Below are 14,722 nucleotides of genomic sequence, written 5' to 3'. Positions count from 1 at the left end.
CCCCTTTCTCTAAAATCAATTTTTAAAAAGTGGGGCGGGGGGATCCTTTCACTGCCCACTATTCCTTTTCTCTGTGTTACCTGTTTGTGTTTTTTAAAAATGATCCAATTTGCGTATTAAAAGTTGTTTTAAAATATGGTAAACAATTGTTTAGCTCTGTCTTATATAGCAATTTAAAAAAATAACATAAAGGATTTTTTTTCCTGTTTCAGGATGTTGTTGCAAGAACACATAGAGATGGGTTTCACATCCTTATTGCTTCTATTAGAACGGAAAAAACCAATGCAAAATGGAATTTGAATGGTACAGTTAAACTGCATGCATGTTTATTAGCTAATTACTGAATTCTGTGTTTTTTTTGTTATTGATCCAAATCTACATTCTCTGTTAAAACACATTGAAAAATGAATTTCTGTTAATCTATGAATAATCTGTTTATTTGGGAGACTTAAAACTTTATACTTATCTTAATGAATTGGAAACTTCAAATTAAATTAAATAATTTTAAACTTAATGGTGGGTTAGAAAACCATTCTTCCAGATGTAAAAAAAAACACACACAAAACACAAAAAAACAAACGGGCAGGCAACATCTTAATTGTATTTGAAGTAGATTATATTCTGTTTGTTGAAAATGGCCATCATCAGGGTTTGAAAATTATTGTTCTTTGAAAAGTTTTTTTAAAACATTAGTTTATAGCTTAGGAGTAGAAGTAGCATATCTGGCAACTGTGGCTTCTGGGGTCTGTGAGCTCCCCTCCCCCCACAAGCTAGCCCTTCTGTGGCTCATTAAGCCGTAGTTCTCCATGCCCAGAGAAAGAGATCCTCACAACAAGCAGTTTGCAAGGGAATGAAGGCCTTCACACCCTGGAATTGCTTTTGCTGTCATTTTCCAGAGCGGCACCTGCTGGGTTGACAGTAGCCAACAGCCTGTGAGGGTCCTGAGGATTTGCATTCTGCTCTGCCTCATCCACTGGGACATAGAGAGGAAGCCAGGTTCGGTCTCTCAGAGGCGTCCAGTGCAGGGGAGGGGCAGAAAGCAGTGGGGTGAACAGGCATCACTGCAGAGAAGCACAAGGCTGGTGTCTCGTGGGGGAAGCTAATGACCCGTGGGGAAGCAGGTGGAGGGGCTGATCTGGAAGAAGGGCCTCCTCCCGGAGGTGATATGTGGGCCAGGCCATGCCACATAGAGGGAGCAGGGATCTTGATGCCATTCTGCTACCTTGCTGGTCCCTCTTCCAGGTGCTAGAGGCAGGGTTGAGGCCCTGCTAGTTAGAAACTGCAGCAGTTGCCAAGTCCAGCGAGTTCTGCACTGTTCTGGACACTGTGTTTATTCTCACTGTCTTAAACGCCAACCCAGACTAGGTACTTGAGGTCAATCGTTCATCCCAGGTAATGAAGGGAGACAGAGTCCTCAGGAGGTTTGTGACTCAGCAGGGGCCAGACCGTAGCCGGTGCAACTCTGCTCTCTGCATGAGGTGAGATTTGGCCCAGGTTTTACAACCGAGTGTGACTAGTGAAGGTTTCTTCATAAGGTCACATTATGTAACCAGCAACTGTCCAGTGTCTGTGTGTGCTAGGTAAAAATTCAGCATCTGTCAGCTTGCTTTGTATTTTTGGAGTCTTCTGGGGAATGAGCTTACATTTAAAACTTAAGAGAAAACTGTTAATTTAACTGTTTACTTTCTTTATCCCCACCCTCACTTTCACCAGTTTCTCTTTCTATGATGGGGCCGAAAGGATATCTCTCTGCATCAGATTGGCCTCTCATGATTGTGAGTATGTTTCACTATTTAAAAAAAAAAAAGAATCTTGTATCCTAATTGGAAAATTAAAAATTCAAAGACCTCAGTGATTGCTAATCCCTTAGTAGTGCCCTGACATGCTCTCTATGTCCAGAGTGACTGGAAAAATAAAGGCTTGATAGTTGAATGAGAAGTACTGAATTTCAAATGATAGTAAGGCTTAGGTGATTACAGTTGCTTCTCTCCCTACAGTTTTACATGGTGATGTGCATTGTCTACATTTTATGTGGCTTGCTCTGGCTGATGTGGTCTGCTTGTTATTGGAAAGATATATTAAGAATTCAGTTCTGGATTGCAGCTGTCATATTCCTGGGAATGCTTGAAAAAGCAGTTTTTTATGCTGAATACCAAAACATCAACAGCACTGGGCTATCAAGTAAGTTGTGACTTTCCCTGAAAACACAGTACTATCTACAGGGCCTCTGTGTCTGAGCCCAGCTTTGGGAACAGCCACGTTGTAGGTGAAGAGGAGGGAGGCTGTGGAGAGACCAGGAGTGTAACTCTGATCTGGGCCAGCATGTGTGTCGTCTTCATTTTTTATTTTTCTTCTTGTTGACTTTCCCTCCCTTTCCTCCCGGGGAGAAGAAAATCTCATTCCCTTATGGCCAGCCACCTTGACTGGATTAAAACCACACAGTGTCTGGCTGGGGAGCTTTGGGTGCTGCCAGTTTTGTATCATATTTCTTTGTTTCCCTCCCACCCCTTACTTCTTTCTCCTCAAAAAAAAAAAAAAAAGAATATTTGCCCCCGGGGAATAAAATCAGTGGTGCCTGCAGCCTTCTTGCATTGTCCCGCCTCCTCTCAGGCAGAAATCAATGTGAAGTTTATGTGCAAAGCAGCGGGGGCGTGTGCTTGGGCATCCACAGTGTATGCCCAGACTTCTAGAAGGTAGATGTCAAGAAGCCAGAGAAGTTAAGGAACAGTTCATTCAGTCGCCGAGCCTTGGAAGGGAGAGAGCTCAGAAGGGCTGACCACGCTCAGGGGCATGCTTCTGAGGCGTGCTTGTGTCTGCTACGAGTATTTATTTAAAATCCTCTAGGAGAGAAAAAAACAGTTGGAATACAGATAAATTTGGCATAATGCTGATAATTACTCAAACTGAGTGATAGATAGTACATGCGGTTTCATTTACTGTCTCTCTGTGCTAGGGAATGTTTGTCATTTCCCCAAATAAAAAGTTTAAAAAGACTTGTACAAAAGAATAAATAAAGGACAGCATCCAGAGAGGCACGTGAGAGGCGCTGTTACTCCACAAGGAGTTTAGTGGCATTTTTGTGTCTCGAACTAAATAAGGAAGGAAGGATGGGGCTGCTGCTGATGGCTGGGATTGAAGTGTTCCTGAATGTTGGAGGAGGCAGGTGGTCATCTCTTATCTGTGAGGGTCAGGGTGGAGTGGACTTCGGCAAGGGCAGCCAGAGCCTGCGCCCCATCTGCTGTCCTCAAGCCCTCTGACTGGGATGACACCAGCAGGGCTTGGGAGACAGACCCCATACTGCTGTCAGTGTTGAGTCCTGTGGAGAGGAGAGTGCCAGGAGGCCGGGCAGGGGCTGATGTGTGGTTTCCCGGATGGGAATTCTGTTACTGACGCTGTCTTGCTCACATTGATCCTGGAAGAAGAGACTTTAAAGGGGTGGGAGCAGTGATTGTTAAGACCCAAGGTGGGTTTTAACATTAAGAATGGGTCATATCAGGTGGACTTTTTTCCGTTGTGCTTCTAGATTGGTCGTGGGAAAACGTAGTAAACTGCGTATATCTTTACCTCTTCAAGGTACTTGACAGGTCTCTTGTGATTTCTTGTGGACAAGGTGGAGAAAGGAGCTGAAAGAAGAATGAGGTGGATTCACACCTCGTTTCTGAATACTTTCTATTCTCTCCATCTGCACTGCCAGCATTCTTTCCTGGACTTCTGGAATAGCCCCAAGCATTTCCTCACCTGCACTCCAGTTTTAAGCCATCAAGTACAGCAATCCTGTACTTATAAAGTAAAATAAAGCTACCCATTTTATTTCAAGGGTCACCAAACTATTTATGCCGTATAGTAACTATTTTAGGCTTTGCAGGCCATACAGTCTCTGTTGCAGCTGCTCAACCCTTGTTACATGAAAGCAGCCACAAACAAGTGAGCGTGGCTGTGTTCCAATAAAACTTTATTTATAAAAACAGGCCTAGGGGCAGATATGGCCCAGGGCTATAGTTTACTGGTTCCTTTTTTACTCACTGGTTTACTATTGATTACGCCCTGCCCTTAGCTTCAGGTTGAGACTCAGAACATGGCCTACGGCTGGTGACTGCTCTTTCCTGTCCCGGCCTATTTCCTTGGCACCCTCCTTACTTATGCTCTGCTGCAGACATGCTGAATTTCACTTCTCAGAGCACATTTAGCTTTTTTTCTTGTCTCTGCCTTTGGATGTGCCATTCTTTTGCTTCTCCTGACTCTCTCCCAGATAGTTTACTTTGCTGCACCTTCAGATCCTGATTTAGATGTCACTTCTGCTGAGAAACTTATCTGAACTCACATGCACCTCCCAACGAGTGGATTAGCTTGGCTTTCCTCACAATCCAGGAGAGACTGTGTTGCATCTGTCACTTACCAGGCTGGGTTTCATCTGTTGACTTGTCCTAACCAGAGTACAGGCTCCTCGAGGCAGGGACCATGGTATCTCTGTTATTGTTGTAGCCACACATGAATAAAGATGAAGACATCCTGAGAAAAGACTGTAGGAGACAAAGGGGGAGATTGGCCGTGGAGGGAAGTTCAGGTACACAGATTTCTCGCTGGTACAAGAGAGCTGTGCCCAGCAGAGCTGATGGATAAGGAGTGAATTCTTCAGCAGGTTGTGAATCCCCTTCACTGAGGTTTCCAACATCAGTTGAGTTAGAACTTGGAGATCCAATGGCTAATCCACCTGAGGTCAGATGTCACTATATGTGCTACATGTTTAGAGTTGGTGGCAGCCTCCAGATGTACACAGAGTGAGCTGATTTCTTCTCCTCAGCCCAAGGTTTGCTGATATTTGCGGAGTTGATATCTGCGTTCAAGAGGACACTGGCCCGCCTCCTGGTGATCATCATGAGCTTGGGATACGGCATCGTGAAGTAAGTCCTGCTGTGCTGGAAAGTCATGGCTTCTGTAGTCCTGCGACCAGCCACCCCCACTGTGACCCTGCGAGGCTGGACACCTCTCAGTGTCATTACACAAACCCCGTAGGGAAGTCTCTGCGAGAACGCGTTCCTCAGGAATGGCCGCGCACTAATTATTTGATATGGTCTCAAAATCTAGGTCCCGAGTTGGAATTCCAGTAGCTTTTTTTTTTATAGTTCAGAGAATAATCAACTTTAAGGATATGGAAAAATTTAAATAGTCCTTGAAGTGCAATCCATTTTCTATTTTCTAAACAGCATAGTTACGCTTTTTTGACTGTATTTTGGTCATCTTAAGAGAAGGGTCACCACCAAGTCAGCAAGATTTCTGATTGAAATCCTGACCCCTCAGCAGTGGCTTCTTCCCAATCCTCTCAAGCAGGTCTTTCCTCTCATCCCTGTGAGTCTAGGGGCCTGAATGTGAAAGAGCTTCTCCACTTTATCATCTTCAGACCATCCTTCCCTCTTCCCTAAAACCCCCTGACCTGGAGCTCAGGCCTTCAGGCTGGACCACCTACCCCATCTTCTTGCTGTGGCCCCTGTCACTGTCCAGGTTCTCCTCTCCCTTAACTTGCTGAGCCCTTGCTCCCTGTCTCCACCAGAATTCCCTGTGCGTTAAGTAACCTGATCTCCTCACCTCATCACCTCTGCTGTCTTGCCCTTCACCTCACCTCTGCTGGGATTCAAGATTTTATGACTCTATGCACCTGTACCCTCATCATCATCACAGTTTTAAACAATCCACTCTTCAGCTCTCACTGCCTCTCTCCTGTTCACTTTGTCTGATGTGTCAGCTCCAGTCACTCTTTGATCCTGGTGCGGCCTTGGGCCTTTGGCCCTCACCTTCCGCTGGCCCTCCCCTGTCACATGCCACCTACCCTTCAGCTGTACATTCCTGATCCTGCAGGGCACTGACATCTTGCAAACCCCTTGGGCCCTTTTCCTGGTTTCCCTGCCTCTGCCATGGTCTCCTATCAGTTTATTCAGACAGCTCTAGCTAAGGCAGTCCTTTTAAAATGTAACTCAGGACTCATTACTAGTATTTTCTGCTCATTTTCCTCAATAAAACCCAAATTCCTCCTGTGGCTTTTCTGATGGCTGCCCCCCTCTCCTGCCTTCTCCCTTTTGAACGTTGCTCAGTCCTCTGGCTGTCTTGCTGTTGCTGTTCCTTAAATAAGACACACTTCCTTGCAATGGAGGGCCTCTTTCCCAGACCCAGGCATGGTGTGCCCCCTCTGTTCCCTCAGTATCTATTCCTCTGTCGTCTCCCCAGGAAGACAGCCCTGCCAGGATTCCTAATGCCGCACCCACCTCCGTGAGAGCCCCACCCTCTATACAAGACCACTCGATGCATGCATTAGCATTGTTGTCTCCCCTGACAGGAGTGGAGTAGGAGTTTTGCCTGTTTTTTGTCCTGTGTACCCTGAGGCCCCAGTGCCACCCCTGGCACAGGTCATTCAGTAAATAGCACTGAATGCGTACGTGCATGTGTGTGAGCTCAGGATCGGTATACTTAGAGAGGTTTTAGCCAGGAGAGCTTCTTTTCATTGGGCTTTTATAGAGATTCCTTCTCAGATGCTTTGCTTTGAGGCTGGGGGCTTGATACAGCATACAGAGCACAAAATCCTCTGGTTGCATCTCAGGTACCTTGTTCTCGTTATGAACATCAGATGCCTCGGTGTGGAGTGTGTTGCTTCCAGGGAACAGGAGGCAGAGCTGTGTGTATGGGCATAGCCCTTGGTGAGCGCATTCCTTCATTGTCAGCCTGTTGTGTCAGCTCTCACGGAGTGAGGCCTAACACTCCGGCTGTTGAAGCATTCCAGTTAGCTGGCTATTATGAGTCAGAACTCAGAGGACCTAAATTAGATAGCTAGTCTTATGTATGAGCTCTGGATGCTAGGTTAATTTTTACTTAGATAATTGTTTTAAAAAGACAAATTTAAATATTTTTTCAAAACCACTTTTTTTCTTCTAACTCTGAGAAGAGGGTGTGTTGAGCTAATAAATTCTGACTTGCAAATGTCATGAAATTTCAGTTCTATTTCCACATTATTAATTGCAGAAATCACCATCTTTGCATTTTCCTAATTCACTTGTATTTTGAAAGGCTCAGACTGTTATTTTAGTTCTTTTGCATTGAAAGAATAAAAACTAATGTCTTAGCATTCTGGTTTCGGGTATTGAGAGAATTTGATCTCTGAATACCCTGCTTTTTCTCTGCCCAAGCCATAAATCAGCAGATTATCTCTATCAGAGCATATCCCTGAACAGTTTCCCATTAATGTAAACTGAGTCAGTAAAAGAGTTACGATTTCTGCCAGTGACACTCAGGAGTTGCCCTTCAGCTTCCCGGGTTTCTTCCATCTGCTCTTCTGTGTGACATCATACCTGGGCTGGGTGATAATGTGCATCATATGCTGCCATCTCGGCAGCAAAACCCTCTGTTGCTTCCAGTGCCAGAGAAGGAGGCCTGTTTTCTGAGCCTGTTGCTGCCTTGTTCCCAGGGGATGTGGTGTTTCCTACAACAAAGCACCTGGGGGTGGAGTAAGACTGACCTGATTAGGTGGGCACTTCTCTGGTATTGAAATGGGGGCAGTGACTGTTCTCAGATGCATCCAACTTACCAATGGTTTGTTTATTTTTTTGCCTTTTTTCCGTTTTCTCCTCCTTGTTCCAGGCCTCGCTTAGGGACAGTCATGCACCGGGTGATCGGACTGGGGCTTCTCTACTTCATCTTTGCAGCAGTCGAAGGCGTGATGAGAGTTGTTGGGGTAAAAACTGCATAATTCACTACCACCCCTTTTGTTTTTGCTATGACTTTCTATCTCCCCAGATGAATTTTTTTTAAATATACCTTTTATGATTTCAGAGAGGAAGGGAGAGGGAGAGAGAGAAAGAAACATTAATGATGAGAGAGAATCATTTATCAGCTGCCTCCTGCACGCCCTCCATTGGGGATTAAGCCTGCAAACCAGGCATGTGTCCTTAACCAGAATCAAACCCAGGACCCTTAAGTCCGCAAGCCAACTGAGCCAAACCAGCTAGGGCTGAATTTTCAAAGTTAGGTAATTTATGAAAAAGGCCCAATTTGAGCTTTATTTTCTCTGGAATATTTTCCTTGTTAATACTTCCTGAAAGTAAAAGGCAAGGCAGAGCTCTTCCTAAAATGATGTGCGACTGGCTGCATCTCAAAGACGTTCATAGTTACTCCTTTAAAGAACGTTTGTCTCTATTGTTCAGTCTGTACACGTTCATTTCTTCCTTACACCTTGGCTTACACATGTATCAAGTCAGGAGAAAGTTGGTTGTAGCCCTTATGCATGGAGACTATACTGTATATCTCACTGTTAAGTCCCATTTGGTGGTAAGTTTTCTCTGACTCTGTAGATGCGCTATTTGGGGGATTCAGCAGAGCCCACTCTTTGAAGAGACAGGAGCAGGTAGTGTTCAAGGAATGGCTGGTGATGCGGCAGCAATGCTTTCCTCTCGAGAGAAGTCAGAATAGTTATGTCTGTGATGAACATTACATTTTTAGCTCTCAGTTTTTCTTAATATAACTGACAACTGAGTGATTAAGAAAGTTATTTTGTACCTGATTTAAAGAGCCTTGTAATTTTTGCCTCAGTGTGTTGGCTTAGATGTATAAATCAGGTTACTGCACAGAACGGTTTATTCGTATATTGTCTGAGTTCAAGTTACATGTTTGCTCTGACCCTTAAAACAGGACACCTGTCCCATAATGTTAAGCCTCATTCTTCTTCCTGTTGTCTTGGTAGTCTGCATTCTGTGTTAGATATCCCTGCTGTTTTCATCTTTGATTCTTAAAAGGGGTATTTATTTTACCTTTATATAACAATGAAGAACTCTGCATTTACATATCACTTACGGGAAACTAAATCTCTATAGGGGAAAAAAGATATTCCAATGTAGATACAGTATATATGTTATATTTCCTTGAAATTTTACATAGTCAACATTGTAGATATGTGATTTGCATACACTTCTCTGTCAGCTATTGATTAGAGTAAGTGGCTAATCAGTGGTTTGTATTTCCCTTCCACTCAGTTCCTTTTCCTTATTTTACTTTCTCCACATCATTTGCATTCAGTAGGAAAGAGAAGGGTCCGTTTCCCTAGTATCTGTGGCTGTAGGTTTGGTGTGGAGAGGGGTGGTTAACACAGTTGCCCTGGTGGGGCTGGGGACACGTACCTGCTATTTGCCATTCCATAGTTTAGTTGGACCTTGTCCTCAAACAAGTTGGTGACAAAACAGATCATCTTCATGTGCTTAAAGACAGTTCTGTTGGGAAGTAAAAATCTTTTATGTGGCCTTTATAAAGTGATGCTGTAAGCTGAATTTTTTTTTTTCATCAGATAATTCCTGTAATATAATGAAACTTTTACTTTCAGTTTTTTCCCCATTTTATCTTTCAGGGTTCTAATCATTTAGCTGTTCCTTTTGATGAAATTATTTTAGCAGTTATCGACTCCATTTTTGTATGGTTCATATCCTTTACTATGTCCTTCTAAATAGTTTATTATAGCATTAAAATCATATTACTTTAATTTGTATTATTAATAATAGAAAGAAATATAGTTTTACATTATTGTTACCTCAACACAGGAATTTAATTGAAGGTGAAAGAGTAACAACTCTCCAAAAAGGAATATCTTTGTTTTTTTCTATTTAGTTCAGCAAACTTAAGTACTTACTGTGTACCCCATACTGAGGAGGCCTGGAAGAAAAAGGTATTGTCTCTGTGCTTAAGGAATCCACGGTCAGGTAGAAGAGACAAAAATAACTATGAGGAATATAGCAATAGTCTTTGCCATTTTAGGGAGGTGTCATGCAAACAGAAGAATGAGAGAAGGTAATTCTAACTTGAAAGCAGGAAAGACTTTATAGAGATGATGATGTTTAAATTGAGACTGGGAGGACAAATAGGTTTAGAAGGAAGAGAATTAAGAATCAGGGAAGAGGCATTCTGGGAAGAATTTAGGGGAACATATAGTTGGAAGCATGAAATGTATGGACAGTGGCAGAGTATCCCAGAGTAGCTACCTGTGGGGAACAGTGTGGGAGCCATGGAAGGTGGGGCAGAGGGAAGGGTAGAATGACCTGCTCAAGCAATGAGAGTTCCTTCTGAAGGTAGAAAGAAGAGGGAATCGAAGCTGCACAGGGGAAAAACATGAAATGTGTGTTAGAAAGAACTCAAGGATGACCTAAAAAGATGACTTGGAAAATGAGAGACTAGAGACAGGAAGTCTAGTAAGAAGTCATTTGTTATATTTCCTTAAAATTTTACATCGTCGTCAGTGGTGAGGGTTAGAAATAGGGCAGAGGAAATAAAGAAAAACTCCACATGATAGAGTTGCTAGAAATGGTGGCAGAAGAGGAGAAGGCTCCAGAGAAGGAAGTCCCACGGGTCTCGTTTGGGTAGCTGGGGCAGTGTTGCCATTCTCAAGGTGGTGCCTTGGGGGAGGGGCCACATGGATGAGGTGTGAGCTGCTGGGGAATAAGTATGAGAAAGAGAGTTGGAAATCTCAGCCTGGGTTTGCAAGAGGGGTCAGAACTGGTGGTGAAGGTTGGAAATCACCTTTGTTCGAGAGAAGGTTGCAACGTGGTAGTGGCCCAAGGAGAACACATAGAACAGCGAGAGGAGAGGAACCCGGGGGCCTGGCGGGCGGATTGTGCGCAGGAGGAGTACCAGGTAAAGGGAGGTGGGAGAGCCAGGAGCTGATAGGGAGTGGAGACTTGGAGAGCTTCGGTTACAGGGGTGGTCTACAGTGGCCAGAGGAGCAGAGAGGGATTCCCAAGGCACAGTGGCTTCCATCATGCAGAGGTTGCAATGGGACAGCAGGAGAGCAGGTTTGGTGAAGGTGGCGGGCAGAAGACGTAGTGCTGCAGAAGTTTGAGGGCAGTGTGAGTTGATCCTTGAGGACCCCCCTCCCTGATTCAGGACTCATTGGAGTCTGGGTATCCCCCATGTGTTTCCTGTCTGGTGGGGCCTTGCACGTGTACTCACGGAAATGGAGGAATTCTGGAGGAGCTATGGCCTGGTCAGAGCAGAAGGCAGGGATCTGCAGGACCAGAACACTGCTTTCCCATGAGTCTTGTTTGGGTGGCTGGGGCCGTGTTGCCATTTCTTCCTTTCGCATTTATGTTCTCTCTGAAACTCTTCTATAGATCAGTTTCATTTTTACCAAGTTTTTTTTGCTCCCATTGTCTTTGATACTTGTATTTTAGCTTTTAACATGAAAGGTTCTTTTGTCTTCCTTGTATTTCTTTTCATTTTCTCATCTTTGTCTCTCAGGGGAAGGTGGAGGGCTTGCCTCTGCCCAGGTCCCTTCTCCAGGGGGGCAGCTGGGCCTGACATGTGCACGGAGGCTTTCCCAGCCCCTCGTGGGGGTTCTTCTAGGCCAGGTCTGCCTGTTCTTTGTGAATTCTCAGTTTGCTTCCAAGTTATAAGAAAACAAAACGTTAACTTTATTAGCCTTATTCTCTAAAGCCGAGGTCCTCAGTCTTGCTTGGGTCCTGGGATCAGTGTAATGAGGCCTGGAGCCTCTGCACAGGTAGAGGTGTGCGCCCCACCCACACAGGCGGGTTGCCTGCAGTGGGGCATTTACAGTCCTTCCAAGTTATATTCATGGATCCCCTAGTGCAGTGGTCGGCAAACCGTGGCTCGCGAGCCACATGCGGCTCTTTGGCCCCTTGAGTGTGGCTCTTCCACAAAATACCACGTGCGGGCACGCACGTTCAGTGCAATTGAAACTTCGTGGCCCATGCGCAGAAGTTGGTTTTTGGTTCTCAAAAGAAATTTCAATCATTGTACTGTTGATATTTGGCTCTGTTGACTAATGAGTTTGCCGACCACTGCTCTAGTGTCTAAGGGTGTCCAGTTAAGAAATAGTACTTGAGATTTGAAGAGTTGTTTCTGACGAAACTTGATTGAAAATCATATTCTACTTCTGTCTAGAGCTACTAGTTTAGAATCCAAGTTTATTGAATAAAATTCTAGTTAAATAAGTCTGATCTCCTCAGAGAGTTGTATAAACATCTTACTAGGAATTTTCATATTAAAACACATTTGAAGACATTTGGTTGTTTAAAAGATAAAGTACATTCCTCAGTTCTGCATGTGACGCTAGGGCTGCAGGTCCTGTTCTGGCAGGTGCATTACTGCAGGAAGCTCACCTGCCCTAGGAGAGGGGCAGTCGGTGTGGACATTCCTGGAAGGGGGTGAGGCAGGACTCCAGGGGCCGCTCACCTGGCCTAGGAAAGGGCGGGCAGCGTGCGCACCCCTGGAAGGGGGAGAGGCAGGACTGCAGCTCTGAAGGCTCTAATTCCATCTGGATTTGAATGAGGGTAATTTCTCGCCTTTATGGACAGCATTGGCTTTGGGTTGTTCCATCACAGAAGGAGCCGAATTGGGGCGGGAAAATAAGGAAAACAAGGTGAAAGATTAGTAAGGCATAATGTTAATATTATTTTCAATAAAAAGTGAGTTAAAAGTCATGAAGAAATTCATGTTTCATGGTGAAAGAAGGAAATTTACCTAAAAGAAGGTGCTTTCTTTCAGGTTGCTGTTTGGTGATTTTCTTTTTTTTTTAATCCTCACCTGAGGATATTAGTCCATTGATTTTTAGAGAGAGTGGAAGAGAGAGGGAAAGACAGAGAGAAATATCAATGTGAGAGAAACACATCGATTGGTTGCTTCCTGCACGAGCCCTGACCTGGAAGGAGCCTGCCTCTGAGATAGGTGCCCTTGCCCGGAATCGAACCCGGGACCCTTCAGTCCGCAGGCCAACGCTCTAGCCACTGAGCCAGACTGGCTAGGTCTGTGATAATTTTTATTACTGAAGGTCTGCTTTCTCTGTACAAAAAGAGAGTGGGTTTCCCATCTGATACAAATGACGAGCAAAGAAGCAGGGCTGCCTGCTTGCATAAGGACCCTTGCTTCCTTTGCTTTTGGTGAATTCATTGCTGCTAATCCTGTACAAATCTAACTCTAAAGTAATAGCAGAAATAGTCTAAAAAATTCAAAGCCACAGGCTTTCTCATGAATCCCCCTCCTGTTTTTTCTGCTCGTTTTATTTTTTTGCTGTTTTGCTGCAGGCCAATGACTCTGATCTTGTGCTTCTGGCCAGCCTCCCTCTGTCTCTTCTTGACTCTGGCTTGTGCTGGTGGATATCCTTTCCTGCGCAGCGGGTCCTGTGGATGCTCCTCCGGGATGGTGCACCGTCCGCTTTCCTAACACTTGGCTCTAATGTGAGAAATGGTTATGCTTCCCTCCATTAGCAGTGTTTTGGTAAGTGCAGACTTAGGCAGTTCTGAGTTTGCCTTTGATCTTTTTGTTCCTTGGCTTTTAAGCAGCACTTTTGAGTTATTAAATGACACCAGATCTTTGACATAGAAAATTGGTTTTAGTCAAGAATTTCTAAAAAGTATTTGTCTTGATAACGTTTAACCATTTGTACGCCATAAGCGTCGATAGATGCAAGCGGTGGAACTTTTTAAATTAAATTCAAAGTATCGTGGCAGTTAACTGGTTAAGGAATACAGCACATTTGCATTTTTATAAATTCTGAGAGTAGCTTAATTGTTTGGATTGTGTGATTTTAGACATTGATCTTTTGCAACTTTTTGCTCATCTAGAAAAGCAGTTTTGGTAGTTTTAGCTGCTTTTAAAAAGAAGTTTTTGATTAGTGAGTATTTGGAATTTAAAATAGGCATAAATGGAAAATTTTCCTCTTGCATTCTTTTGCTCAGCTCTGTAATTTCCTTGTGTGGTTCTTGAACAGCTGGTGCTGTGCTCCAGAGGCACAGCTCCCACGTACAGCCTGACTCTGGCTGCATCTCAGCCTCGCTGCTGAGGAGCCTGTGCAGAGGCCTTTCTATACTTCACACCTGAGAGTGTGAACTTCACAGGAGCCTGAGCTCCTGGTGAACCGCTGCCGTGAGGAAAGCCCCGCCCTTCCACCTTCTGAGAAAAGGCTACTACAGAGAACCCCCTTCTCCTGTAGGACTTAGATGAGATTCCCACGCCCCCGGGCTTACCTGTGACAAGACCATACTCAGACCTATGTACTGGCTGACCGATGTGGACCACACTGAGCTGTCACCTTCCCCCAGGTTCCTGAGCTTTCGTCCCCCAAGGCCTCTGGAAAAGCCCCTCCTGGAAATCTGCAGACCCCAGGAAAGTCGTTCCCTGATGGACTGTCCCATCATACCACCCACTTCCCCACACCTGAGCTCTCTAGTCCTGTTTCCTCCTCCCTGGAAGAGCAGAGCCCTCTCCTGTGTGACCGTTGGGACTTCTAAAGATCTTACAGTTGAACATTCATTCTTCTGCAATCGTCTTTGGAAAGAAGTCTGTCCTTACATAAGTCCAGATTTGTTTTATTTGACATATTTCCATTTTTAATTGATAAAATAGAGCTGCTAGATGATCCGATTTCTTAATTACAGTCAGAGAATCAACTAGAGAGAAAGAGAAAAGCACAAGCCAAGTGGGAAATCCCAGTGGGACCTGAAGAGCGCCTGCCTGAGGGGCTGGCAGGTCCTGTGCTGCTCTGGCCTGTGGGTTGGGACTCAGCAGTAAGGAGGACGTCGTGGGGCTTCTTGCTTGTGTGTTTTCCTCCAGGTTCATTCAGAAGCGGATTTTAAAGCAAAATCTGCGATAAATCAGTATCATGATTATACAGCACCAGCTAAAATTACGTTTTCTGTGTTTCTATTACCTTTAAGTTAATGGAACTATATTCAGCAGTACCAGT

At 44.5% G+C, this 14,722-nt stretch overlaps 1 protein-coding gene across 3 annotated transcripts in view; it reads left to right on the top strand.

Moving 5' to 3' along the window:
• Positions 1-14,722, top strand: part of TMEM87B (transmembrane protein 87B) — a 42,730-nt gene that overhangs the window by 15,795 nt on the left and 12,213 nt on the right. For 2 of the 3 annotated variants that reach the window (XM_079792044.1, XM_079792042.1), the window contains exons 6-11: positions 213-303; positions 1,714-1,775; positions 1,998-2,181; positions 4,802-4,901; positions 7,624-7,717; positions 9,380-9,453. In XM_079792044.1, the coding sequence (XP_079648170.1) occupies positions 213-303; positions 1,714-1,775; positions 1,998-2,181; positions 4,802-4,901; positions 7,624-7,717; positions 9,380-9,453 (605 nt within the window). Of the gene's footprint in view, positions 1-212; positions 304-1,713; positions 1,776-1,997; positions 2,182-4,801; positions 4,902-7,623; positions 7,718-9,379; positions 9,454-13,061; positions 13,136-14,722 lie in introns of all 3 variants that reach the window. The other variant, XM_079792043.1, reaches the window with a different exon arrangement.

Source organism: Cnephaeus nilssonii (assembly GCF_951640355.1).
Source record: "Cnephaeus nilssonii genome assembly, chromosome: 15".
NCBI classification, from domain to species: domain Eukaryota; kingdom Metazoa; phylum Chordata; class Mammalia; order Chiroptera; family Vespertilionidae; genus Cnephaeus; species Cnephaeus nilssonii.
Note: the sequence above shows the minus strand (reverse complement) of the source record. Positions and strands in the feature narration are given on the sequence as shown.